Raw genomic sequence first — 25,858 nt, 5'->3', positions numbered from 1 at the left:
GACCGTTAGTTACACACTTCAATATAAAAAAAAACGATTCTTTGATTTCATCTAGTGTGTGCACACCAATTCCTATTATCTGATTATAAAGATATTTATTTGAATCATTACAAAACAATCAACTGATCGATGCAAAAATCAGTAAACTAGAATCAACAGGTACTCACAGGTGCTATAGTATTTGCCAATTCAAATTCTCAGAATGAAAAATGACACAGTAGAAATACTGTGGGCTTGTATTTGCTACGAATCATTTCCTTTGATTCTGGGAACCAAATTATTATTGAAAAATCGGCTAGATAGATGTATAGATAGACAGTTTCAATAATTTGATAACTCCAAGTTTTGAGAGAAAGTAATCAAGTTGGACACTTTAGCGTACCGATCATTAATTAATGACTCTGTTGGTTAATGAGATAACTGGTCTTCTGAGCATTGATTTTTTAGAAAACCATTTTCAGATCAGGACTCTTGTCCAGTATGGTTCTCAAAAAATTCCACCTCTGGAATTCATAGTTCAAATTATCCTCTCGTTGATCTCTACTCACTAAGACAAAGTCACAAACTTGAAAATTTTGTTTTTTTCACTGAACTTAGTTCGCTCATTCCTGTATGCAAGTTTGACACAATTAGTATGTTGGTAGCTTTTCTGAATGATTACAAAATCGAATAGCATTATACTTATAAGTTTGTTAAATTTTGTTTGCTCAGTTTAATTTTTTAGTTGGTTTAACCAGTTGACCGATAGGCAGTTAGGGTTGTAGATCACACCTCGATTTCACAGTAAGCCGAGAACGTGTCGATAATGGTTGACATATAAAAAAATACATAAATATTCTTTATTGTGACTATTGACCACGAAGCATTTAATTTCTTATTAGTTGGGATCCAAAATCTATCGGAGTTTCTTGGGTGGTTTATAGAAATAATAAATTCGGAAACAACATAGAAGAGTAATTGAGTAATAAATTTAACAATCGGAAAATATAATGTCAAGTAATTTTATTGTCACTAGAACAGAAGCTACAAAAATTAAATATGCCTGGACAAGTGGTTATATCTTCTTGTACAAATATTTACTAATAGTACTGAAACTGTAATATACTTAGGCTTTCAAACTTTTACTTGAAACTTAATTCCTTATTTCTACTGACTAACCAACTTCATTCATGATAATTTAAAATATTTTAACTCTTGAGTTAATGTCGTTATAAGATTTTTATTTTTGAATCTGTTTGTAATTTTTAGTGCAACCCTGTTGACTAGCTATAAAGTGAAATGTTCATGTGATGTAGAAATCACATTCATAGTTTCTTCCCAAACCTTTGTTTAGAAAGTGTTTTATTTCTCAAATGAATGGCAGGAAAGGGCATAGAGTTACAAAACGGTCTCCCAATTGTGCTACAGTTGAGACTCACAAGGCAACTTTCAAATGTGAAAGTATTTTTTCAAGAGCTACAAGTGACAAATCATATTCGAAAGCGTAATGGATTCAGATATATGAAGAAATCATACCTCCTCAAAAGTTATTTCAAAATTATAAACACGCTTTACTAACGAGAAAGAGGCAGAAGAAGACATAAATCGAGCTTTGAAGTGCCATAGAAATTTGGATTGTGATTATACAAAAACTGAGTAGTGAATATATTAATTAGAGAAATAACAATTACAAATTACTGAATATTTCTTTTTCCAAAATAATTATATACATTTTGAATGATGAGATTGCGGGTGCTCCTACTAACGTCATAGTTTAACTTTGGTTGAATATTTATTAATCTTATAATGGTAATGTAGGTATATCACATATAATGTGCTTTGACTTCACTCACTTGCATAGAAAACTTGAACATAAAGTATCTTGTTTCGATTTATTCAAATTATTTAAGATCTAAGTAGGACTCGGTATAAAATGGTAACTCTAATCGAAATCTGGCTTACGCAGCAGTCCAATATTGATCTGAATTAATTCTATCATCGCAGCCCTTAAGCTAGTCAGGAAAAATGAACAGTCGCTTAACAAACCAACGACTCACTTTGAGTCTCAAAATATGAAATTCTAAACCAACGTTTTGAACAAGTGGGAGATAAATAGAACAGGGCTTAACATAAAACATATTTCAGACGTAACTGGTTCCAGATATTTTCCCTTCTCTTCTAGTTACTTGGTACGAATGTTTGTTCTAATATTTTTTAACTAGTTGATATGATACAGTAAGACGACCTTTTTCAAAGAATCATCTTCATGTTAATCGAGTTGGGTAGGGACTGTCATCTAAAGCCTATTAGACAATGAAAATGTACGCGTTAATTTTGAGTTTTTGTATCTTTGTAATGAAGTAGTTTCGAAAACTTCAGATTTTCAATTAATCATTGATAAAACCACGACCAAGTTCAAAATCTAGACCGTCTTCTTGTACGTCAGGCCAATACTAGGACTGAAAGGGCAAGATAAAGATTAATACCAGGACGAAGACCATGCAACTGCTCGTCACTACGACTCCCGTCCTGCTAGTTGGAAAAAGACTGCTTTGCGCTTTGTGAATGTTAGAGATCTTTAAACAGGCCTAAAGAAGAGCAGTTATTACACGCAGTTTGGTAAAATTTTTAGGATAGTGCAAAGTGGTATTGAGACATTGTGGTGGATTATCGGATTAGACTTCTAGCGCATATCGATCCTCTGTCCCTTTGGTGATGATTCAGAAAGGGCATTAGTCGCGACTGTCAATGAGTTTGGAATTCACGACTTTCAGTAAATTTATACCCGAGTTTTTACTTTCAATTTAAGATCGTAATAAAATTACAAGTTCAGTATTCGCTGGCTATTAACTAAAAGTTATGGGGGAACAACTGTTGATCCATGTTTACATTCACAAGCAGGACCTTGCTTTGGCAAAATGCTTGCAATTATGAGCTCATTGATGTTGGTCCACTTTTTATCCAGCTACCTACTTCTTCTGTATTATTTTTATATTTGTTATATAGATTGGTCCCCTAACAAATTGTCGGCAGTTAAATTCGGTTTTACATGCTGTAACTTTATAATGCTTCAAAGTAATTTATTTTTTCTTTGACCGCATAATTTCGTCTGAAGCACACTTAATACATATTTGGTTGAAACGCTATTTCGGCAATTGTGACTATGAGCATATAAGAAATTAAATAAAAATGTATGTAGATCAAGGAACTTGGCTACTTACTGGCGTGGAACACCAATAACATTCCAATTCTTGAATGCACTGTTCGCATGTCTCTTTTGATTCACAGTCATGTGCGGTGGAACATTTTAATACTATGAAGAGCACAATTATTGTAAAATCTGTACCGAGCACTTTCATTATTAACTTATAGGCACTACCTTTAAAACAACGAATTTATTATAAGTTTGCCTGCTAAACTCAACAAGGCGTAACTAAACGTAAGTCACGATCATTTGTAACTAAGACAATAAAATAAAACAATATATTTAGAAGGGATATTATTCACTTCGCGTATGCTTTGAAACGGAAACAAGACATTGATAAGGAAAACCACAACGCGCCGAGTGTAGTGAATCATTTATTATTAATTTTCTAGGCTATTTATGTTTATCAGCGAGTAAGTTTTTAATTTTGTTAATAGGTGATGTGTACGAAGTAAGGTTGTAGTGGTGTTGCTTAAATTGAAATTTAATTGAGCTATTATTAGAATGTCGAATTATGAATGAACTAATAGCTCGCCTTTCTATGCATATACACTGTGTCCAATACATAAAAACCTAAGAAATAGGAAGTTCTTTAATGGAGAACATAGTTGGGTAGGTAATTACTGGACATATGAAATGGTGCTTTTCCCGGTGAAACATTTTCGAAAGATTTCGCTTTTGGGCTCTAAGATTAACGCCACAGCCGTACATTGTTCATTTCCTCATAACAACTTTAGGTCAGCATGAAGATCACCTTATCAGTTCATTCACTGGCTAATATGTTGTAAATACATCGATGTATAACCTATTATGAGTTATTTATTTTTTTACCAGTTTTCTAACTTAATGCCATATAGATTGTGACTACAATTTTTAGGCTAGTTCGTACTGTGTAGGACAAGTATTGAAATTCAATTGAAACTTTCAAGTATTTATTTAAATTAACTAATGTATATCTAGCACTAACTTCATTGGACAATAATAACATAATAATTTAAATGAACCATTTAGCAGCAAAACAAAGCCAACCATTTTAAGGAAAAATACATTTATACCAAATTGAACCAGTGGAAGCAACACAAATTTAACACAGTTTGAACGCGCTATTTCATTATAGGGATGGTCGGTATTTAACGTAACCGCTAAATTAACAGGGTTTCAAACGTGTAACCTGTAACCGTAGTTACAGCTAGCAGATTTAACCCGTTGTTTTTGGAACCGTTTCATAAATCCGAAATAGTTTTTGCACCAGCTGCAGCCGTTTGACGATTTAAAGGTTGTTTTTGGAAACGTCTCATAAACCTGAACAAGTGGTTCGCGTCAGCACAGAACCGATGCGGCATCGTCGAGCGCTCTATCCAGTTGCAGCAATTTCAGTAACCATTTGTTAACTAACAAAAAAATAATACCGTTTATTACACCTCTACAGCAAACTGTTTGCGCTTGGAGCTGAAAGAAATTAGAGTGGCAGCAATGCTTGGGGCAATGAGCAGTTTTTGCAGACTATTATTATTATTTTGGTGATTTTCATTAAGTAACTTTCGTGATTGTTTATTATTACGTTTCTTTTATTTTCGTGAACATTTTTGAAAAAAGCGAACTGCCTATGTTTGATATAACCTTTTTGGCAGAATGATTCCGAGAAAACCTTTGTTGGCTAATCCATTGGACAGTACATCAAAATGTTGAGGTGGTCAGTTATTGCCCCTCAAGGAAAACTAAAGTTACATAGAGATGAAAAAGTTGTATCAAGCAGAAAATTATAAAAAAGGATCACTCAGACTACTTCTCTATACAACTCTAATGTATATTTCTCATGTGTGTATGTTTTCTATTCTGTCTGTAATCTCAATATTTACTTATTTAGCATTAAAAATCCATGATATATTCAAAACCAATCAAACATTTTTAAGCCAGCTGTAAAGTTTTAATATTTTAATAACTCAATAATTAGTATCCTAAATTTATAAGCTATTTATCTCAATTCAATGCTGGTTCATAGTGAAATAAAGATAACGATGTACCGCAATGATGAGTTTGTGTTACACTGTGATAAGAATTACAGTTGATGTATGTGTGAAGTGAAAGAATCATTACTTTCTTGGTTGTGAATAGATGTTAAGTTTCTGTAAACAAATATTACTTAATTGTAGCTGATTACAGTTTGTGCTGTGTATGACATACTATATAATGTGGGAGCTTTTAAATTTTGAAATGCGTTTAAGTCGCACAAAGGTAAGCGCTTAATGATGTGCTTCATTTATCCATAAGTCTAGAAAAGTTTAATTTTATTTAATAGGTCTATATTATTAGTTGGCGGATGTCGCATTTTGGTATACTTTTCAGAGTAGACTCATCATAAGTAAACATATAAGCCACAGTTTTAAAATATATGGTTTAAGCCAAACCATGCATGCAGACTTCTAAAAACATGTTTACATTATGCTTAGTTGTCTTTTTCAAAATAAAAGCCTGACGTTTTTAGCTAATTACATTAATCTTATTGTGAAGTAAGAGTAGATCAGTAAAAGGGTTCTGAAAACGAATAAATTTTGTATTTATATCCGTGATTCGCCGTAAACAAATGAAAGAGAAGTAATGTCGATCGCTTTACCAATTTTCTCAAATGCCTAACATGCATTTTATTATTTTTATTGCTTTTGAAATTGATTATAATATAACGAAATATTAAAACAAAAACAATCAGAAGAGCGAAAGGATTTCAGTTTCTGAGATGCTAAAAAAATAAAGTAAAAGCAAGGAACAGAATAACCAACATGGCAGGTAACAGATCAAATGAAAATGTGAACGAACAAAGACAAGTCCACACCGCAAAAGCGAAATTAAATTGTTCTAAACTTGTCTTGACGATAATTATTTTATTCAGAAACCATTCTATTTCGTTTATGCTTGATTTTTTTATTCTAGTTGCTACTTCTCCTTGCTTTCTGTCTTCTAGTAGATTTTGGTAATTCTGCGCTAATTCCTAAACAATCTGCAGTCTCACCACGAGATGACAGCGAAAAAACGGTTTTTACTTTGGAAGAGTATTTTGACGGATACTTTTCTGCCTCTGGATTTAATGGAACGTGGTTATCAGGTAATTATGACATCAGTAATACCTAAAATCAATCACCTGATTCAACTCGATATTACTTTATAATAAAAAAATTTATAATCACAGTGCGTTTTTAACTTTCATGTAAGCTTGCATAAAATTTTGGTAATTTCTTTTCAATTAAATTTTGGTTTACAGATAATTATTTCCTCTATAAAAGTTCAGAAGGTGATTATTATAAATTTGATGTTGTCACAAAAACAGCAACTCTCTTCATAAATGGATCTTTTCTGGTAAGTTTTCCAATTCGTTGTGAGGCTTTAATAGTTTTAGAATTATATTTATTGGGACAACATATTCATGTACTAGTTAAAATTGAAAGCCCTGCAATTTAGATTTTGAATATAATTTATAATTTTTTTTTATTGTCGAGCGATTGTTTCTAAATTTATCACACTTGTCGCTAATATTGGCGCTTGTTATGAATGATAAACATTTTACATTAATCTCTTAATCCTCAAAGGCCGGAAATCATCACCAATGTGAAGCAAAAAGCTATGACCTTTCATTTTTTAATAACTAGCAATGTACCACGCGAAAAGTCTATAAAATCTAACTGAAGAATATTTCGCAATGTACCAATTGCAGCTCTGTTTCTTAAAATTGAGCCGTATTAGCAAAAAGTGCCATAGAAAGCAAATTTTTGTTAGCAAACAAAAAGTTCTTTAATTTTCAAACGTAATATTTTGAATATTCTGTTGATTGAGATTGAAACACATTTTGCATTACGTAGCAAAATTGTTCTTTAAGTATTGTCATTAATTCTGCAGCAAAAATTCAGATGTCTTTCTTACAATTTTTTAAAATTTTCTCCTATACAGTTTCACCATTTTTGCACATTATTTCGAAAAGTGTTAATATTTTAGTAGTGCCTCGAATGAGGCGTACTACCTTGTGATTTATGAGCATACATAGATATGCTGATCTAAAAATCCTTGCCTGATCCTTGTAGGAAAATCTCTTTTCTGAACTGCCTCTCTTAAATTTCAAGGCAAATTTTAAAAATCTGGGATTAGCCGTAACAGAATATCACTTAGGTGAACCAAACTTCATTTCACCAAACCGGCAATTGCCAGCCTCCTTGTAGCAGCACCTTAATATTAAGAATTTCCTTTGGCTATTTTAAGAATATCGGTAAGAAACGGTACTTTTTAGGAAAACCGTATGAGACAAGCTGGATTTTGCAATAACAACAGTTCATAGCATAGGAAATATTCAATAAAAATAATTTTAGAAATGTTGATTGAGGACCATGCAGCTTTAAATTTAGTTTTTTATGTAGTTCTCAATCACCCTTTAAAATTTGTGTGCATTATCTCTGGATACCCCCTCTGCTATTACTTGTACTACTATATTACTTGTATATTGCTATGGTCATTGATAATTTCAATTTTATAATATGTGAAACCCCGTCAAGGCTGGGCAATATCTGATTTTTCAGTAAAAATATTTCTCTTTCGACTTAAATCGCATTAAGAAAAATGAAACATGGTGCTTGAGATTAAAAATTTGTTCGTTTTTATTTTAGGATGATTATTCTGGAGCGTCTATATCATTATCTCCAGATGAAACAGTTGTGCTTATTCGGTACAACGTTTCGTCCGTAAGTATATTTCTGTATAAGTTCATCGACAATGCATGATGACTTAGCTAATTCCATAATGTATTCCGCATTTAAAATGTTTCGAATAATAAAATATATACACAAACAATAAATAAAACATTACGTACAATACAAGCATTAATATAAACCAAATACTTTTTCATGAATATACGAAGTATCATAGCAAATACATAGAAATGTGAAGAAATTGTTCTTCGATTCACCACGTTTTTGTTAAACTATCACACGAACAGGCTGATTAATTACTAGCAAAAACTAGACTGATCTTTGATAAGTAGGTGGTTCTTTAATCCTTTATTTCTGCATATGGCAGATTCTAATGTTCACTCAGAACAATTTTTTCTGCTTTATTGTTTAAGGCTATTGAGTCTTAAGAACGACACTAGCATCTTAAATTTTGCTTAATTTGAAGTATTTTAGGTTTACAGACATTCTACTACAGCAATTTACGCAGTGTATAATATAGCGAATAGGTACGTAAAAGTTTTATGAGCAAAAATGTTTACACTCATTTGGAAGAATTATGTATTTGCTATTGGAAATGTCCTACCTGATGAGTTGTTGTGCTTGCAGGGCGTATTATCACATCAACGATAAAACAGCGGTTCAATTAGCAACATTTAGCACTACTGGTCATGCTCTGGCTTATGTATACTTAAATAATATTTACTACTTAAAAGACATTTCGAACGATGAAAACCCCGTGAAGGTAACTGAGGATGGCGAAGACGATGTAATCTATAACGGAGTGCCTGATTGGGTTTATGAAGGTCGATCACTGAAAATTAAAAATCTCGATCAACTCTAACAAAATCCATATTCTAATTCCAGAGGAAGTATTTGGAACTGGATCGGCTTTGTGGTTTTCTCCAGATGGTAAAAAACTGGCATATGCCCAATTTAATGACACAAATGTAGCTGGCTTTTCGTACTTCATTTATGGAACTGCAGGAAGTATGGATGACCAATACCCAACCACAAGAACTATCAAGTACCCAAAAGTTTGTACTAATTTCTGAATAATAAACATTTTCTGTACTTATTGGTTTCAAGTTAAACCTATGTGGTTCATTTCAAACGAACATAGGAAAAACATCTTTAGTTTAGTTTACAATATGAATTTATTGCTTAGTTTAATACTAGCTCTAATAAGAACTTCTATCCAGGTCGGCGAACAAAATCCACTAGTCACTACCTTTATTTACGACACAGAATCACAAAACACCACTAAAGTTAACCTTATTAGCTCAATTGAAAACTCCGAAGACAATAACGATTACGTGTTATACGACATTACTTGGATCTCCGACTCAGAGTTAGCTATGATTTCTTCTAATAGGATTCAGAATGAGTCAGTGATAATTAGATGTTACTTAAATGGAAATTGCTCACAAGTAAGTGCAACAGATATTTCAAAGTGTTGTGTTGTAGCGTAGGTCCGTTTTGATTGAATTATTTAATAAGATTATAAACTTACCAATGTCCATATTTTGGACATTTTGTTATCGACATAATCTTTTATTATCTTGCATCATCTGTAACTTTTAAATAAAAAATGTCACTAATTTTTTAAAGATATTTTAACTAGCCAGCACTGCTAGATAGCCGGAAAATTCGTAAAGAGTAAAATACATATTTTGGCTTCGACAAGTGGCTTCGAAACAAAATTTTATAAATTAGTAAGTTCGTAATGATATAGTTACTTATAACGAGAATTGCCTGAGTTTAATCTGGCTAATTCTAGAATTAAATACCAAAAGCTCCCGGATTTATTTGAAATTATCTAATCACCTTTACTCATGTAATGATTGAGTAGATACCACCAAAAAAGTTGATATCATTCAGCATACTGTACGTCTGGAAATTTCAAATCTAGATTGATCACAATCCACAATATATCGCAATTTAACTTTAAGCCGATATGGGATCTTACGGCCAAACATTTACATAAATATTTACTGAACGTACGAAATAAATCCTTTTGATTCAAGCTGCTATTAAAGATGGAGACAAATTTTTATAAAACTTCCATTTAAATATTTCTGAAGACAATCATTTAATTATAACAAATCTTTCAGTTATTTTAAATAGTGGTGTAAAGTTAGTTGGCTTTAGTTGTGTATGAATATATACAGTCCACTCCAAATAGAATGTCTCACTGAGTCGACAAAACTCAGTTTTGTTGTACATCTTCCAAATTATAACCAGAAGTTAATACATTCCTTATAACGTAAAAATAGGGCAAAACAGATAATAATTCCCAGTTAAAAACGCATTGACAATGTTCACAGTTAATTTTCTGTGCAGGAAGCATACCATAGTGATTGTTGTAAGGTAACGGATGTATTGTGCTACTATTATGGTCACACTTATCAAGACTCGCTTAATATTCTATAACTGTACCCCATTTTATCTGTTGAAGGTTAACCCGATCCATTGCTGTGGGAGCAAGTTCAAGCAGAATATCATAGAAATTGCTCTTATCAAGTCACTCGTTTATTAGCTAGTGGTTTGATTAATTTTCAAATTTTTGGCAGCACCTTTATTTGTATTTGGTAATTTTGCGCCTTCTATTAAGTATGAGTTTTATACCGGATACTTCCATACTGCCCCAAGTAGGCGCAAAATTAATAATCAGCTATTTTCCAATAATTTGTGGGAACCACTTACTATTTCACAACCATTTACTATTTCTTTATTATTTATATGTCAGTTATCATTGATATCCAACAAATATTGTAGACAATAACTTCTTCTAACATGAGTATTCAAGTTGGTACTAATGTCTACCCATTATCGATTGAGTATCAGAGAGACGATTTCGAATATTATTCCGTTATTTTTATGAATTTTTACTCAGATAAAATTTTTAACATTATGGTGGCGGTATAGAAATTATCATTTTTGTATTCGTTTATTCAGGACTATTCATTAATTTACTATCGTTCCTAATATAGATAATTTGTGCCTGAACTTTTATGTGTGGAAACCCCTTCATTTTAACATAAAATAAAACCTTTTAAAAGTTGTAAAGAAGTTATAAATCAACCTAGTTTTACCAGACGTTAGATTATTCCGTTTTAATGGATCTTTTGCTTCAACTGTTATTAAGTTTAAAAATTTGCAGAGCGTTATTTGTTCTCATCTGTACACGTTTTAGGAATCATCCTATAGCCAAGCAAATGGGTGGTTGTCACCAAAAATTCCGAATTACAATGCTGATGGCACTTTAAGACTGGAAATACTTCCTCAGTCGTATGAAGATGATTACTTTAATCATTTGGTCTTAACTAATGTCAGTTCGCATACTTCTACAAGGCTGACATATGGAAATCGAGTTGTTACCACTGTCTATCGGTGGGATCAAACGAATAATTTGGTGTAAGTACGAATAAATTAAAAATTAAAGATTTCTGGTTGTGTAACTAAATTTCAGTGCGCACAACTAAATAAAAAGAGCGTTCTTTCAAGTTTGGCGTGTATATGCAACTTGTTCCATAGCAACATTTTCTTAACAAAATCACGGCCAAATCACTCTCTTAACTCAGTTCGCTTTTTATAATTAAGTACTAATAAACTGTTTGCTAACGTTCTCGAATAAGACCGCACAGCTGTGGTTGCAAATTTCTTACAAAAATTTAACTTTCCGATTTTAAGGAAGCTTCCTTTTTAAGGTAAAAAATAAAAATCAACTTCCAAATTAAGATAAACTTCTCATAGTCACTTTTACACCCATTATTGTCAAATTAACATCTGCAAAAGCCAAGATAAACATCTGTTAAAATTGGTACCTATTAGATTGGTAAAACAGATTCTTTTCGAAAAAATCGCACCTCAATCTTCGCTTTTGCTTAACTGGTTTCATCACAATATTTTTTTGAAGATGCTCATGCGTTGCAAAATCATCAATTGCAATTTTGTATCAATGCAAAATTTTCTAAAATTTTATAATAAAAATTAAACTTTTCAGGGATAAATCGAGACATGGTCTTCATCGAATCAAATAAGTTGCAGTACGTCTTTACGCTAACTTTTCCTAAATAATTTATAGATAATTTCTTTGCAATTTTATTTCTAGTTCTACCTTCTTCTTTTAACTATCTAAGTTTTCCGGGTTTGAAGCAACTTTTCTTTTAAAGTCATGCCAACTCCAATACGTTTGACTTTCTTGAATTTAAATTTGAATAAAGTTAAGTGTTGTTAAACATTTGCATATTCTTAATGTATTTTTTATATATATGCAAGTTAGTACGGAATACGTCGCAGTTATATATAGAGTATCGTTGTAAAAATAATAGGATTTAACAAAACATTATCTTAGATTGAAAAAAATGATCGCTCTATTACGGAAATGAGAAGGGCTAAAGTTACTGTGTCAATTTTAAATTAATTTAAAAACTTAATACGATTTGAATTTAAAATTACCAAAGAGTCGACATGGCAAGTTTTTAGTCACAAAAAACTGAAATTTTGCCTTTGAAGTATCGGTTAGAGAGCGCTGTACAAGCTATTTGGATAGTCTTCGTCAAGGCATTTTAACGGAAAGCTAACTATATAGGGATTTGAAGAACACATTTGCTAGACTGATTATTTTTGAGTTGAAATATAAAACAAACTTGCTTACTATTGATACTTAGACTAGCCATTTTTTGAAATTCTGCCGACTTCAGGACTCAATGAATTTGATTCAATATATTTTACGAACTTTAAGCGAATTTAAAATTGGATCAATGAGCTGCCAGCTCGTCTAAGTGGCCAAAAGTACTTACGTTTTTTGATAAACCTTTTTCTACTGTTCCGACTGGAAATAATTGATATATGCTCCACTAGACAAAAGGCAAAATACATTGTGCATGCGAAATTTCCTCAATGAACGATTTGCAGGTGGCTGGATGGTAAGTAGGAGTTAATTTTCTTGGTCGACTCGAAGCGCTGACCTTAATTCCTTCGAATTTTGCTTTGAGGTCACTCAAAAGATCTGTTTTATATGGAAGAAACTGAGTCGCAAGGAGACATACAAAACATTCATGCCCTAGTGAACCCTATAAGAAACCACCGACGAAACCAACGAAACTAAATTGGGCTAAATAGTGTTCAGTTACTTAATGAGTAACTAAGCAAATTTAAGTGTGCTGCCGGATCGAAAGTCGGATCTGCCAAATGATTAATTTATTAATTCGAGAATATTTCTAAAGGGGATTTCGTTATGGATAAAGTTGCGGTATATATTTTCACTTTACAAACAATACATCTAGCCAATGTGCTATTTAAAATTTCGATGAAGCTTTCCATTAAAACGTTTCTATGAAAAATAACGAAACAGTTTAGCGTGTGTACCGAAATCAAGCAGGTATGTTAAAACTAAACTTAGATTTATATTTGCCATGAACAAGAACAACTAAGCAAAAACTTGTCGACTTATGTAGTATCATCATCAGACAATATTTTATTGAGGCATGTTTGGTTAAATCTCATTATTTTGACTCTATATCGAATCTGCACACTAATCCAACACTATATTGCATTTGTTACCGATCACCCTGCATATTATTTATCTAGGCAGCTTCTTATTAAAAATAGTGCTTCCAGAACCTTCACTGCTGGTTTTTATCCTAGTAGTTGTCGTCAACTGACCTTCATATAGCCTGAACTTTACATATGCAGTGATAACATTTTTGGATACTATTTATTTCACCGTTCGTTTTTCTTTGATGAATAACTGATATTGGGGAAATCAGACTTTTGATTATGGAATCTGGCAAATCTGCCATTAATGCATACAATATTTTTATAATTAGAATATTCCATATGTTGATAATTTGATATACACGCATATAAAACAGTAACAACCAATAACATCAATAATACTATCAATTATTCTTCATAATGCTTCTTGTTATTTATCGAAAATTTCTTATATTTAGCTACTACGGTTCATCAGTTAATGATACTCCATCCCAGCAGCAAATTTCAGTGGTCAACACAATTACTACTGAAGACAAATGTTTAACTTGCAACTTTACTGTAGATGATGCTGATGATGAACATGATGGACTTTGCAAGTATGCCGGAGCATCTTTCAATTCATTATTGACGTATTTTATCAAAATTTGTCAAGGACCCAATCCCTATTTTGCTACAATCCAAAGCTTGTCTAATGTAAGTTCACATTAACTGGAACACTTATACTATTTATTCATTTATCAAACACTATTGGATGAACTTTCAGGATAGTGACACATATCTATGGAATAACAATTCAAAAGTTAGAGAACGGCTTAGCAAAAAACTAAGATTTTCCCAGAAAGATCTGTTGGTTCCAGTAGCTAATAATTTTACTGCTAGAGTTCGACTACTTTTGCCTCCCAACTTTAATGATAGTGAAAGATACCCAGCCGTGGTTTATGTGTGAGTATCCTTTTTGGTCGGCTTCAATACAGAGCGGGAGCTTGTAGATGACACACAAATCACATATTATGTGATTTTAGTAAACTGTTTTCTCAGATCCTTTCTTTTTAGATGCGTCATTTCCTTAAAGATGTGAAAAAAATTGGCAAAAATAGAAAGCCAGTGCAGCTGAAACTCACAAAATTAAAATACATTTTAAATATTTATTTATAGATATGGGGGACCAAACTCAAACGTTATAAATGATGCTTTTTCCTCGGGAGTTGTAAACTACTTGGTCACCAATAGATCGTACATTTACATATACATCGATGGAAGAGGTAGTGGAAGAGATGGACAAAGCAAAACATTCCAAATCTATAGAAGCATGGGAACTGTGGAAATTGAAGACCAAATTGCAGTGACAAAGTGAGAGCTTGAAGTGCTTCAATAATATGTTGAAATCATGTAAATGTTTTATATTTTGGAAAGGTACTTGCAAGAAAACTTTCCATACATAGATCGTAATAGAACCGGAATTTGGGGGTGGAGCTATGGAGGATTTGCGTCAAGCTGGGTACTTGCGAAAGATACTGAAAATATATTTAAGTTCGCACTGGCAGTTGCTCCTGTGACAAGTTTTATTTATTACGGTCAGCTGGATTTCTGCGATGCAAGTGTAAAATCAACAAATAATCTTTTGCAGATACGATATATACTGAGAGATACATGGGCTTACCAACGGATGACGATAATCTGTTGGGTTATAATAATACTGATCTTACACGAGTTGCCGAATCGTTTAGGGGAAAGTTGTATTATATTATACATGGAAACGCTGACGATAATGTACACTATCAGAATGCGCTGCTATTAATTAAATCATTGGTTGCTGCTGATATTCAATTTTGGCAACAGGTAAGAGATATTTCATATCTTAACTTTGAGCAATAAGTTTGAAATGCTTGAAATAAAATTGACCTTATTTTCTGCTAGAACTTGAGGCCATCTCTTTAAAATAACTAAGTTGTCAAATGCTTTCGCTCCCGTACGTCTATTTAGTTTTATATTATTAGCTTCTGTTCTAACGGCATTGGTTCTTTTGTTCTGACGGAATAAAACTTAAAAATACTGATTATTTCACTGCGGTTTTGAGGTAGGATGATTTGAATTTTTGCCATCGTCCTATTTAAATACTGTGGGAATTAAAGTGAAAAGTCAAATTAATCATTTAAATTGGCCTGTATTCTAAAACACATATATGTAAATGTTTCAACAGTACGCAGAACGATACAAGTTTGGTGTCATTCCCCTGAAAGTATTTAGGGAATACGAAAAAAATGAGATAAAAATAATTCTTAATAAAGCATGAAATATTTGAAAAAGCTCTATGAAAAAAAGTTAATACCACTTTGTTTGTGTGTAGTTAATCAAAATAGCAAGCAACACTGAAGGGCAAATAAAAACTTTCCAGATTAAACTACTTGTCAATTCTCCACTTTAATCAGCTGTGCATGATTTAATCTCTCAAATTTTGTTTTTTGAATCCCTCATGTACTAACTTGTAGAACAATTACTTAATTACCATTAATGCAGTTTGACGCCGAAAAGAAAAGTTTTCTGGGGAAAATGTGGGATTAAAAACCATTGTTTGATAGGGAGTTCGAAAGCAACCGAAACAAAATATGTCCGAAACCTTTAAATGACTTTCCTAGATTCGCTTAGATCTTGTTTTTATCAATCTTAGAACCGTCCTAAACGTTGCTTATGAAGGCGTCGTCAGCCGTACTTCCGTAATCAGCAGTGGAATTGAGGCATCTTTCACTTTCTTTTAAGAATAAATTTGCTTTAAATAAACAGTCAAAATTAAAGTCCAGCGTCCATCTCCCTAAATATGGTTAAATGCTCTCAATATGGTTTTTTATTAAAAGTCTTATAGAAAGGTAATTTTTCCCAAAATAAAAAAAATCGCAATGCATCTTCAAGAGCTAAAAATCATACGGGATTTTATTTCCCCCTTTATTGTCCCCGTCTGTTGTTTTTATGTTGTTCGACAAATTTTTACATTGAGTCATTAATTACTATATACACGTTTATATTTGTTTTAGAGTTATCCAGATGAGAGTCATTCACTTTCAGGAGTGGCCAAGCATTTATATCATACAATAGACAAATTTTTTGCAAGAGCTTTTGGTATTGAAGGTCCACCATTAGTAGTTTGACGGCAATTTTTGGAAACTCCGTTCTCCCGAGATTATGTTTACTTAGCACTTAGATTAAATTATGTTTACTTAGCAATACACATTTGTCAACAATTTTAACAGTATTTTCAAATCAAGACTGGTTTTAATAAATTCATCAATAGAGAAAAGCTTTGTTTCAGTGTTCAGCAACAACTGTTTTTGTGTATGTTATGAGGTAAGTGAAAAGTTACATAAATGAGGTAAGTAAAAGTTTGTGTCCATTCTTTATTTTCTGTTTTTCATTTATTAATGTTTGCATTTATTCCTGTTTTAACTATAGTCGTTTGATAAAAGGCTGCATATTTGGTATTAGTAAAAGCAATAAAACTATTGTTCTACAATAATGGTGTAAGCAAAGTCAGCAAATTCGACTAATGCAAAGTTTACTTGAGGTCACGTCTGCGTAACAACACATTACTGTCCAACACTCATCTACATCATTTGTACAATACTTTGATGTCCTTGTTGATTATAATCCCAAATTCCAGTATTTATTTCTACTAGGTGACATTTCAAAATACCTATTTTTTCGCTCATGAACAATTTACCTCAACATTACGAATGCTTGAAACTGGGTTACCCTAACTGTATGTGGTAAATTGGAGCTATCATACACAGGGGTATTACGATCGTACATACGTCGTGACGATTTTCATAGCTTTCGCTTTGAAGGTCTCAATATGTAGATTAGTGGCCAGAGATCCAGATTAAGGAAAAAATAAAATACATTTTGAGTGCAGCAGTATGTCTACTGGAAAAGATCTCAAACTATTCACAGTCTGTGAATGAAGTGAATTAACATCATACGACGACTAGTTCAAAGACGTTCTTGAGCATGTTTCTAAATTTCTCACTTGAGGAACTAGCAGCTCTTAATTCTTTGTGAACCAGCTATATTTGATTTTAATTTTTGATCTGAAAAAAAACTTTATTTGAGTGAAAATGGGTACAAAAATATTACATTTACTCTATTCTTCGCCAAAATTTTCAGAATTTATTGATATTGTGTGATGTTGCATTCCATGTGCCGTTTCAAATTCAACGGACTTGTTTTGTAAGATAATTTTGCTTTGTATAAATTGAAATTTTGAAAAAGTTTCTTCTAATGCAGAAAGGAAATTCCACAAAAAAATAATTTTCCGTCGCTTAGTACAATACATAATAAACAATTTCAATTCGAAAAAATGAACAAAACAGAACAGGTTAACAATACACAGTCAGAATACGGCTAATAAATGGTGCATACCGCATACGATTCCCAAAAATATCATTAAAATCCAGGCTCAAGGGAACCCGTGAATGCAAGTTTTTATTAAAGAACAAAATAATTTTATTTGGGTTTGTTCTTTGGCCGGGCCACATGTGCAACACGCAACTCGCAATAGTATCGTTAGCAGTGGAAATATAAGTCGCTCTTTAATATCACGTTTCGGCCAATCACGTTTTAGATTACAGTTTATTTTTACGTTGGTCACAGTTTATGATTGCTATTTATTAATAGCTGTGAAAAAATCACGGGTAGAAATTTGTTGATCAACTTTAGTCAGAGAGAAAAGACTATGACGAATCAGCCATCTCTTTGGCGAGGCAATAGGATTCGTCTGAAGAAAAAATTAAAATTTTCATCGCTATCGTCCCATGATTTCAAAACAAGAAAAAAGTCGAATATTGTCAAAGCAATACACACGTTCAATAAAAGAGTTCCCTAGTTTTGTTTGCGTAGAAAGCGAAGAAGTTTTCATTTCAAAGTTTTAAGATGCGTGTTTTGAGCAAGCGTTCCTATACCTTTAGGACACCCCGTATATTTATATTATTTTTCAGTCTTGACATTGCTATGGCGGATTAGCCTTCTTTGGAATGAATTAGAAGAAATCAATTAGAAACGAAAAGAAAGAAAATTTTTGCGGCCCTGAAAGTTGCGAGCTGCAAGCGCTCGTCCTTCCAACGCAATTGCTACTCTCTTTTATCCCACTGAAAGTACGCCTATTTCTTTTACTATTACTCTGATTTTAAGTTCACATGACGCAGAATCTGCGGGGTGTAGAACACCGCTCTACAGGGATGCATCACTGCCGTTCCCATTTTTATCAGGAATGTTTGCATTCTTTTACTGGAATAATTGACTCTCTAAGAGTGTGCCAATCGACCATAAATTTTAATTTGGTATCAATGTTGATGCTTCCCTTTTAAAATTAATAACGATTGAATGGAAAACCGTTCAGTTTTACATCGCTAAGTAACATCCTTACTTTTGCAAGAATTGCTTTACTCTTCTAAGAATGGTGAATAGACTCAAAGATTCAATAGAAGCTCAAACAATGATGCCGTCTAAAGCATCTTGAAGGATAACAGGACTCAGGACTCCACAGGGAGGCGCCACTATAGCAGGATTTCTGCTGGCATCCCGGCGATCCCTGCTGATGCAGTATTCTGGCGAATTTCGAACGCTTTGCGTCGCGACGCTCTGGCTACGTACGTGATCAATGAATGATGTGAGAGAGACTCTGCCTAAATCACAGGATAGTTTGAATCTTAGCGTTATGACACAAGTTGACTCTCACTTTCTGACACTTGAAAATCCTCCAACGAATTGTCATCTCAGATGCATGTAATGTTAATGTAATGAGGAAGCTAAGAACTTTTATAGTGAAAGAATGTGATATATAACACAAGGATTTCTTGCTGTTTTCTTCTAATTTTCAACTAAAGGTAGGAGAGCATTAGTAACGTTGGTGCGTGAAAGCCGTATTTTTCAGTGTTTCGTAAAGAAGATTGATTAAAGGATAGATTTTGTTTTATTTACAAATTTGGCCATATTTTTCTTCATTTGTCGTTTTACTGGCTAAATTTCCTAAATGTTACTCTCTGAGTTTAAAAAAATAAAACCTAGGGGAAATAGACGCCTTAACTATGAAAATGTATAACTGTAACTTGATTTTGAGCCAATTCAACACACACGCTTTAGAGATGTGTGTTATAATTTGTTCCTGACTGAAAAAAGCACATTGTCTAAACTTATTACTTGCATACTATAAACGTTATATATCTTATTATTCAGGTGCGAAGGTGGTATGATATATTGATATATGACAATGGTATAAACTACATTATTTTAAGTTTGCCCAGTTGCTCATTTTTGATTTAAATAATAACTTTCGGTGGATATTAATAGAGTGAAATATTAGCGGACGAAAATTTTAGCACTGAAGAGAAGCTTATTTGTTGACAACAGGCAACTTAAATTTAGTTCTCGTGACACATTCGAAAGCCTGACTGAAATAGTATCAATGGAGGTATTTTTATGCCATAATAACTTACACAAATTCTCTGGTTTAGAATCATTATGTACAACAGAACGATAAATTCATTACTAAATTATAATTTAATAGTTAATAGTTTTTCAAGAGTATGTTTATTTGAATTGGGTTCAACCTAAATTAGTTTTGCCTTGTTTATCACTTATAAGCTATGGAATCGGAAAGAACTAGGTTTATTACGATTTTCAACAAAATAGCGGTATCTGCACGAGATGCCCGCAGTTGCATAATCCGGTTTTGGCTCAAACTTCAGATCTACGTAACGGACTGAATAACAATAACTGTAATAAAGATTTTCTATTTTATTGCAACTTAACTTATATAATTAAATTTGGAAAATTTACCTGGCAACGTGCGGTTTTAGTAATAACTTGAAAAATCCGATTTTGGAAATTACTACGAATTTTATTTCAACTTGCCAGTTCCAACTTATTTGTTAACTAGTAAACACTGGTAATATGAAAAAAAAAAACTTAAGTTTATATTAGAAATGCCAACTGGGTTAATGCCTGTTACAATACAACCGTTTTCTTTAACAAATCAATAAATAATATTTTACTGCAAAATAATGGGTGTATAGAAAACAATAGTTTTTCCACATTGATAATTAACAGGTTTTTGTGGCATGAATGCAAGATTTAAACTATATTCTTAATTTTGCAATGTTTGAATACATTTCAACATATACCTAGGGTATGCTTACACGGACCCCCTATGTTATGTAGGATCCGAAATAGCAATAATGATGGCATATTTTTTAAATTTGTTTCTAAAATTAATTTTTTTTGCATCTTAATGATGAGAAAAAAATATATCTAAAATACTTATTTCTCAATATGCTATCGACCCACGGTCTTTCTGCCCTTTCATCTATTACTTTATTTGTATCCTTTCACTAATGTAAACATTATACATAACTAATTATATCTGCAAAGCAAACAAAAATTAAATTAAATATTCAATTATGATAGATTTAGAAACGTAGTTAAAAAGTAGCTTTTGAAACATCGAATTAGTTTGAACTGATTACCTTGGATAATTTATAGTAGCATAATTAAAATGATTCCCTTCTTATTCTGTTAGATTTTCAATTTCACCTGATACTTTTATTGATTTATGCAAGAAGCAACATGTATTTCGGAAATACTATTGAGATAAAAGTCACTTGCAGATGCATTTTTTGTGCAGATTTGTTGCAAACTACATGACTTTACGAAATGTTTTCTGTATAGAAGAATTATGCAGATTTTGAGTGATCCTGTATATTGTATATTTAAATTTAATTTGTGGGAAATTACTATAATTATGTAATATTGTGCGAATTCACAAAAACCTACTTCAAACCAAACCCCAACTTTTCCTAATTCTCCAGCAAGGTTTAAAAGAAGCTAAAATACTTCGTCAGCGAAGTGCATGCTAAATCTCGATACATCATTAGAGATAGCTGGAAAGTGTCAAGCTCTTTTATTCCGGTTCTATTGTTTGATGGGCGACTCTTTGATTTATGGCTTTATTTCGTCGCCCACTTCAGTATTTGCTTGAATGGAAATATTTTGATTAAACTAGAGCTGAAAATGATTTAAATAAGCAAACTTAACGACAATCGAGCTGGAACTTTAAAGTTTCTTTATGAGCAAGCATTTAAGAATTAACTGCTTTCCGAATTAAAAAACTTTTGCAGTGGCCGATTGGTAAAAAGCCAAACATTTTCGAGAGTACACTTTTTCTTTCTGATTAATTGTTGGAGCCACACTGAGGGACATAAATTTTCCTAATGAAAATTAATTTTATAGGTCGTTTCGGAAAGTTAACGCTGAAATTAATTAGACGGTGTTCAAAGTAGGACACCGCTTATAACGATTTTAGTTTATGTAAGTTGAAAGCGAATATTCTTCGCATATGTAGCAAATAGCCAACAAAATGATAAAAACATTTCGCATTTACCATTATATTAATTTAATTGTTGAGCAGTAGCCTGCATTGGATGCATTTCCCAAACTTATAGCTCTCTATAGTGACTAAAAATAAATCCACAAATAGTAAATAAAAATATTACTATCTGTTTATAATGGTTAAATGAACACTATAAATAGTCAGAGAAATAGTGCCAAAAAATTTTCATTTCGCTCAGACAACAAATGTGAGTTAGTTAAGCCAAAATTAATTTGGGTCAATTAATTAATCTTTAATTTCCACCCTAAACTTTTGAAAACATGATCTTTTGGAGGTGATATATAAATTTTCTTCTTATTACTCTTTGAGAAGACCTCAAGGTCTGTTAATTGCAAAGGCTCAGGTTATCCTGTGAGACAGAAGTCCAGCTTACTTTCCGAATCCGATCTATGAATTTTCTTGAAGGAAAAACTAATCAATAATTGCGTCTTAAGAAGAATTAATCTCACCGAGCCCAACGATAAGACAAGGCATTATCCTTTTAATACCTATCTAAGTAATTTTTGGTTCATATCAGATCAGAAGCATTTTTTTTACAAAAGTTTATTGGTTAAAATCCGAGTTTTTCTAATGACTAATGAGATACATAATATGACTGACTAAAAACTGGCAAGATTAGTTGTAAAGTGTTGTCTGGTGTTTCGTGGATAATACGGAAAAGCAGGAATTTATAGATTTTCTTAAAGTTGATTTGCCTTATTCAGTGTGGCCCAAAATTGTTGGCCCAAACACCGACATACCTGAAAATAAGGGCAGTACTTACTACTACTATAATTTTCGAAAAATGTATTAAAATTTATAAAACTTAAAATATAATAAAAAAATTTATTCCTCATTATTACAAGGATTTATTTGGTGTGTGAGTGTTAATGGGAAAATTGTCCAAAATATTGTTATTGTACAGGTTTGGTCACAATAAACTTGATAAGTTCAAATTGCAATTTTTGATTATGTCATACAATAACAAATTTTCCATATACGCGTTATAAAAAACATACATTAATACTTTCGAAGTTTTGTAACCAATTTTGTAATCAATTAGTAAAGATTGGTATTTCAGATATTTGAAATAATTTAAAAATTAAAGTAAAAATGTTGGTTATAACATCAGATAGTGTGTTTTTAGTAAATGGTTAACAGAATTAAAATCAAGAGCAATCGAGATAAATATTATAGTTTTAATTCCCTTGAGATAACTACGATTCGGAATGCAGCCTACAATTCAATAATTCACCAACAATTCTATGCAAAACATTGGAAAATAGGGTGCATATGGAACACTATGCTGTATAGTGAATGCTGATGCAGTTAGGTATAAGAAACGTTGCCGGGCGCTTCAGAACGACTGTATTTTTATTGAAAATAATGGGCGCTGCATGCTGCTTTTTATATTTCTTCGCTAAGACATATTTGAACGAAATATTAGTTAACTTTCAAAATAATGCATATACGCTATATAGCCTGCCATTTCATAAATATCGACTGCTTCATATAGAGTTATTATCGATATTATTAACAATAGTAACCCACATTCTTTGCACTTTTTGAAAACAGTTATGCACTTTCCTTCTAATTCGAAAGTTAATTGGAATTTCCTTTACAAAGGTTGTGACCTGGAAAAGGTTGAAAATAGATTCTGGTTTTCTTAGGCTGGTCATAATTCAACTTGGCGATCTAATTATTCAACCTAAACTAATCTGTGAGAGAATTTGTCGTTACCGAGCAAATTTCTGTATATTAAAATGATTCTGGACATGTATTCTGTGTTCTTGGCTAGTCTAGAGTTCTGTGCCAAATATTGATGTATAGATCATTTGGCATCTATATGTAGAATTTCAAAAATACACTGAAAGTAGGGCCAATACGCTGAAATGATTAGAGCATAATCATTTTTCATCGTTACGTGGAAACACACGATTCAGATATTGGAAAGAGGTATATTATTGGGGCTTACATTCATAAATCACGATCAGGCCTCATGACATCAGTGGAACGGTGGATTCTTAATGTATCTAATAGAAGAGTTTTTACTTAGTTAATATTTAGGTATAAATCACAGATTGAACCGCGCTGCTTTGTCAGTACTATTTTACAAACATTCCTATTTATTACTCGTTTCACTTATACAATTTATGGGTGTTACGATACTTAAATTCAGGCTTTTTCGTTCGATAAACGAACGCTTTCTTCCGAAACGAAAGCGTTTTCGAGATTTTAAAACTGAAACTTTGTAAAAAAATGTTTTTTGTAACTTAATAAGTAATTTGTAATAAAATACTTTTTATATCATTAAAAAGAATCAAATGATATTTTTGAATTCATTTAAGAGTCCCAGATTTACTTGTATAAACAATAAATTATATTAAATATTTTAAAAACGTTTTATCCCATTGTAACGAATTTTACACATTTTGTTGTTGTTCAAACTTGGTAATTTTTCTATTCAATACAATAGTTAATGCAGTATTACTCTCGGATGGGTTTACGTCATAAAAAATAATGCTTGATAGTTTTTTGGAAATGTTGACCCTTATTTTCCGTAACGCAATTAAAGCGACAACTTTCATGTGTCTTGATCGTATTTTGGTATCTCGTTCATGGATCTTAACGTGATGCGTGAAAATAATGTCGTATTACTATTGTAAAATGTTCCAACTGTCTTTTATCGAACAAATAATATGTAAATTCACACTCAATCTAGAATATTCAACATGGGATACAAGTAAATCTGAGACTCTTAAATAAATTCAAAAAAATAATTTCATTCTTTTTAATGATATAAAAAGTATTTTATTACCATGTCAATTAATAAAGATCACCTATGAACATACCAATGTTAAAGATAGTGATAATGTTGAAGAGAAAATGAGCGACGGAAAATACTGTGGCAACCTCTCACCGAATATATACACAAAATATGTTAGCTGGATTATTGGAAAGTTCTCGTTCTTAGACACAGAATATCCAAAAGGACTTTGCAGGCAAAAGCGCTCGATCGCCGGGTGTGAATCTCTTAGGTTTTTGCGATTGGGTTTTTTAAGTCATTAATTTATTCTACCCCCGTTGAAAATGTTTATGACCCGAGGAATCGAATTGTAGCCGGCTGTGAGAAAATAAGAAGTAAGAAAATCAGGAATATTTGCGCGAATAGGACAATCAATGAGACAAAGACCTGAATCTTGTGTCGGATCTGAGGGAGGTCTGGTAGGTAGGTTTGCGCCTATTAAAAAATATATTAGTGTTATTTTCCGTTTTGGTTCCGGTTTAGTGTTATTGTATTTTATAGTTCTTGCTCTTGAATTAAATAAATGAAAAATACGCGTTAATTTGTTTCATTTGTTTAATTAAAAGTTGAGATTCATTACTTGTGTGCGCTCCAATGATGAACATAAAATTCTTATTTGCAGTCAGGAATTGTGCAAGACTCTCTCTTAAAACTCACCAAATTTCATTTAGCAATTTCGATCGGTTTAAGACCAATAGATACATGGTCAGTTGTTAAGAAAACCAGTATTTGGGAAAACGAATCATTTGCGTACATACGAATCATATGCAAACTGCGGTGTGGTACTTACGAGGAAGCGATAAATGTTTCTAAAAGTGGTATATTTGATGTCCCAGGACTTTTTTAGCTTTGAGCGTATTGTTTATATATTTTAACTAGTCGATATATTTGAATACTCGTTATACGAATTATAATTACCCATCTCAAAAATAAACTTCACTTCTACCAACCTGTTGAACAGGCGGGTTTCGGCCACGGATTTGGGACTTATGACCACCTTCAAAGCATTAGAACACTAATTGTTCAGTGTAGTAACAGTTGATTTAGGTGCGGTCTTGATTCTGCTCCGGGACTGCGTAGTCGACTACCGATATATCAAACTACATCTACGAAAACGCCAGAATGATGGTAAAATTGCATGAAAATACTAGCCACATACCTGTGGGTTACGGGGTAAGACAGGGCGATAATTTGTACCCAAAAATGTTTATTTCAGTACTAAAGAGCGCTATTAAGCGGCTGGATGG

At 32.3% G+C, this 25,858-nt stretch overlaps 3 protein-coding genes across 5 annotated transcripts in view; 2 read left to right on the top strand and 1 right to left on the bottom strand.

Moving 5' to 3' along the window:
* The window catches only part of LOC109545711 (integrin beta-PS), a 16,440-nt gene extending 12,874 nt beyond the window's left edge, over nucleotides 1-3,566 (bottom strand). Inside the window, exon 1 of the mRNA XM_019916549.2 lies at nucleotides 3,201-3,566. Within this exon, the coding sequence (XP_019772108.2) occupies nucleotides 3,201-3,338 (138 nt within the window). The 5' untranslated portion in view covers nucleotides 3,339-3,566. The remainder of the gene's footprint in view (nucleotides 1-3,200) is intronic.
* The window catches only part of LOC109545712 (venom dipeptidyl peptidase 4), a 26,230-nt gene extending 9,596 nt beyond the window's left edge, over nucleotides 1-16,634 (top strand). The window contains exons 1-15 of one of the 2 annotated variants that reach the window (XM_019916551.2): nucleotides 5,171-5,419; nucleotides 6,113-6,284; nucleotides 6,441-6,535; nucleotides 7,831-7,905; nucleotides 8,347-8,399; nucleotides 8,500-8,696; nucleotides 8,758-8,927; nucleotides 9,093-9,320; nucleotides 11,087-11,307; nucleotides 13,851-14,085; nucleotides 14,156-14,334; nucleotides 14,548-14,742; nucleotides 14,806-14,966; nucleotides 15,020-15,231; nucleotides 16,422-16,634. In XM_019916551.2, the coding sequence (XP_019772110.2) occupies nucleotides 5,360-5,419; nucleotides 6,113-6,284; nucleotides 6,441-6,535; nucleotides 7,831-7,905; nucleotides 8,347-8,399; nucleotides 8,500-8,696; nucleotides 8,758-8,927; nucleotides 9,093-9,320; nucleotides 11,087-11,307; nucleotides 13,851-14,085; nucleotides 14,156-14,334; nucleotides 14,548-14,742; nucleotides 14,806-14,966; nucleotides 15,020-15,231; nucleotides 16,422-16,535 (2,367 nt within the window). In that variant the 5' untranslated portion in view covers nucleotides 5,171-5,359 and the 3' untranslated portion in view covers nucleotides 16,536-16,634. Of the gene's footprint in view, nucleotides 1-5,170; nucleotides 5,420-6,112; nucleotides 6,285-6,440; nucleotides 6,536-7,830; nucleotides 7,906-8,346; nucleotides 8,400-8,499; nucleotides 8,697-8,757; nucleotides 8,928-9,092; nucleotides 9,321-11,086; nucleotides 11,308-13,850; nucleotides 14,086-14,155; nucleotides 14,335-14,547; nucleotides 14,743-14,805; nucleotides 14,967-15,019; nucleotides 15,232-16,421 lie in introns of those variants that run through there. The other variant, XM_048665218.1, reaches the window with a different exon arrangement.
* Nucleotides 16,635-18,989: 2,355 nt separating this feature from the next.
* Nucleotides 18,990-25,858, top strand: part of LOC109545722 (inactive dipeptidyl peptidase 10) — a 51,968-nt gene continuing 45,099 nt past the window's right edge. For both annotated transcript variants that reach the window (XM_019916570.2, XM_019916569.2), the window contains exon 1: nucleotides 18,990-19,265. The gene's annotated coding sequence lies outside the window, so the exon portion shown is untranslated. The remainder of the gene's footprint in view (nucleotides 19,266-25,858) is intronic.

The sequence above is a fragment of the Dendroctonus ponderosae genome, unplaced genomic scaffold, assembly GCF_020466585.1.
Source record: "Dendroctonus ponderosae isolate FM_Combo_2020 unplaced genomic scaffold, Dpon_F_20191213v2 Dpon_F_20191213_3, whole genome shotgun sequence".
NCBI classification, from domain to species: domain Eukaryota; kingdom Metazoa; phylum Arthropoda; class Insecta; order Coleoptera; family Curculionidae; genus Dendroctonus; species Dendroctonus ponderosae.
Note: the sequence above shows the minus strand (reverse complement) of the source record. Positions and strands in the feature narration are given on the sequence as shown.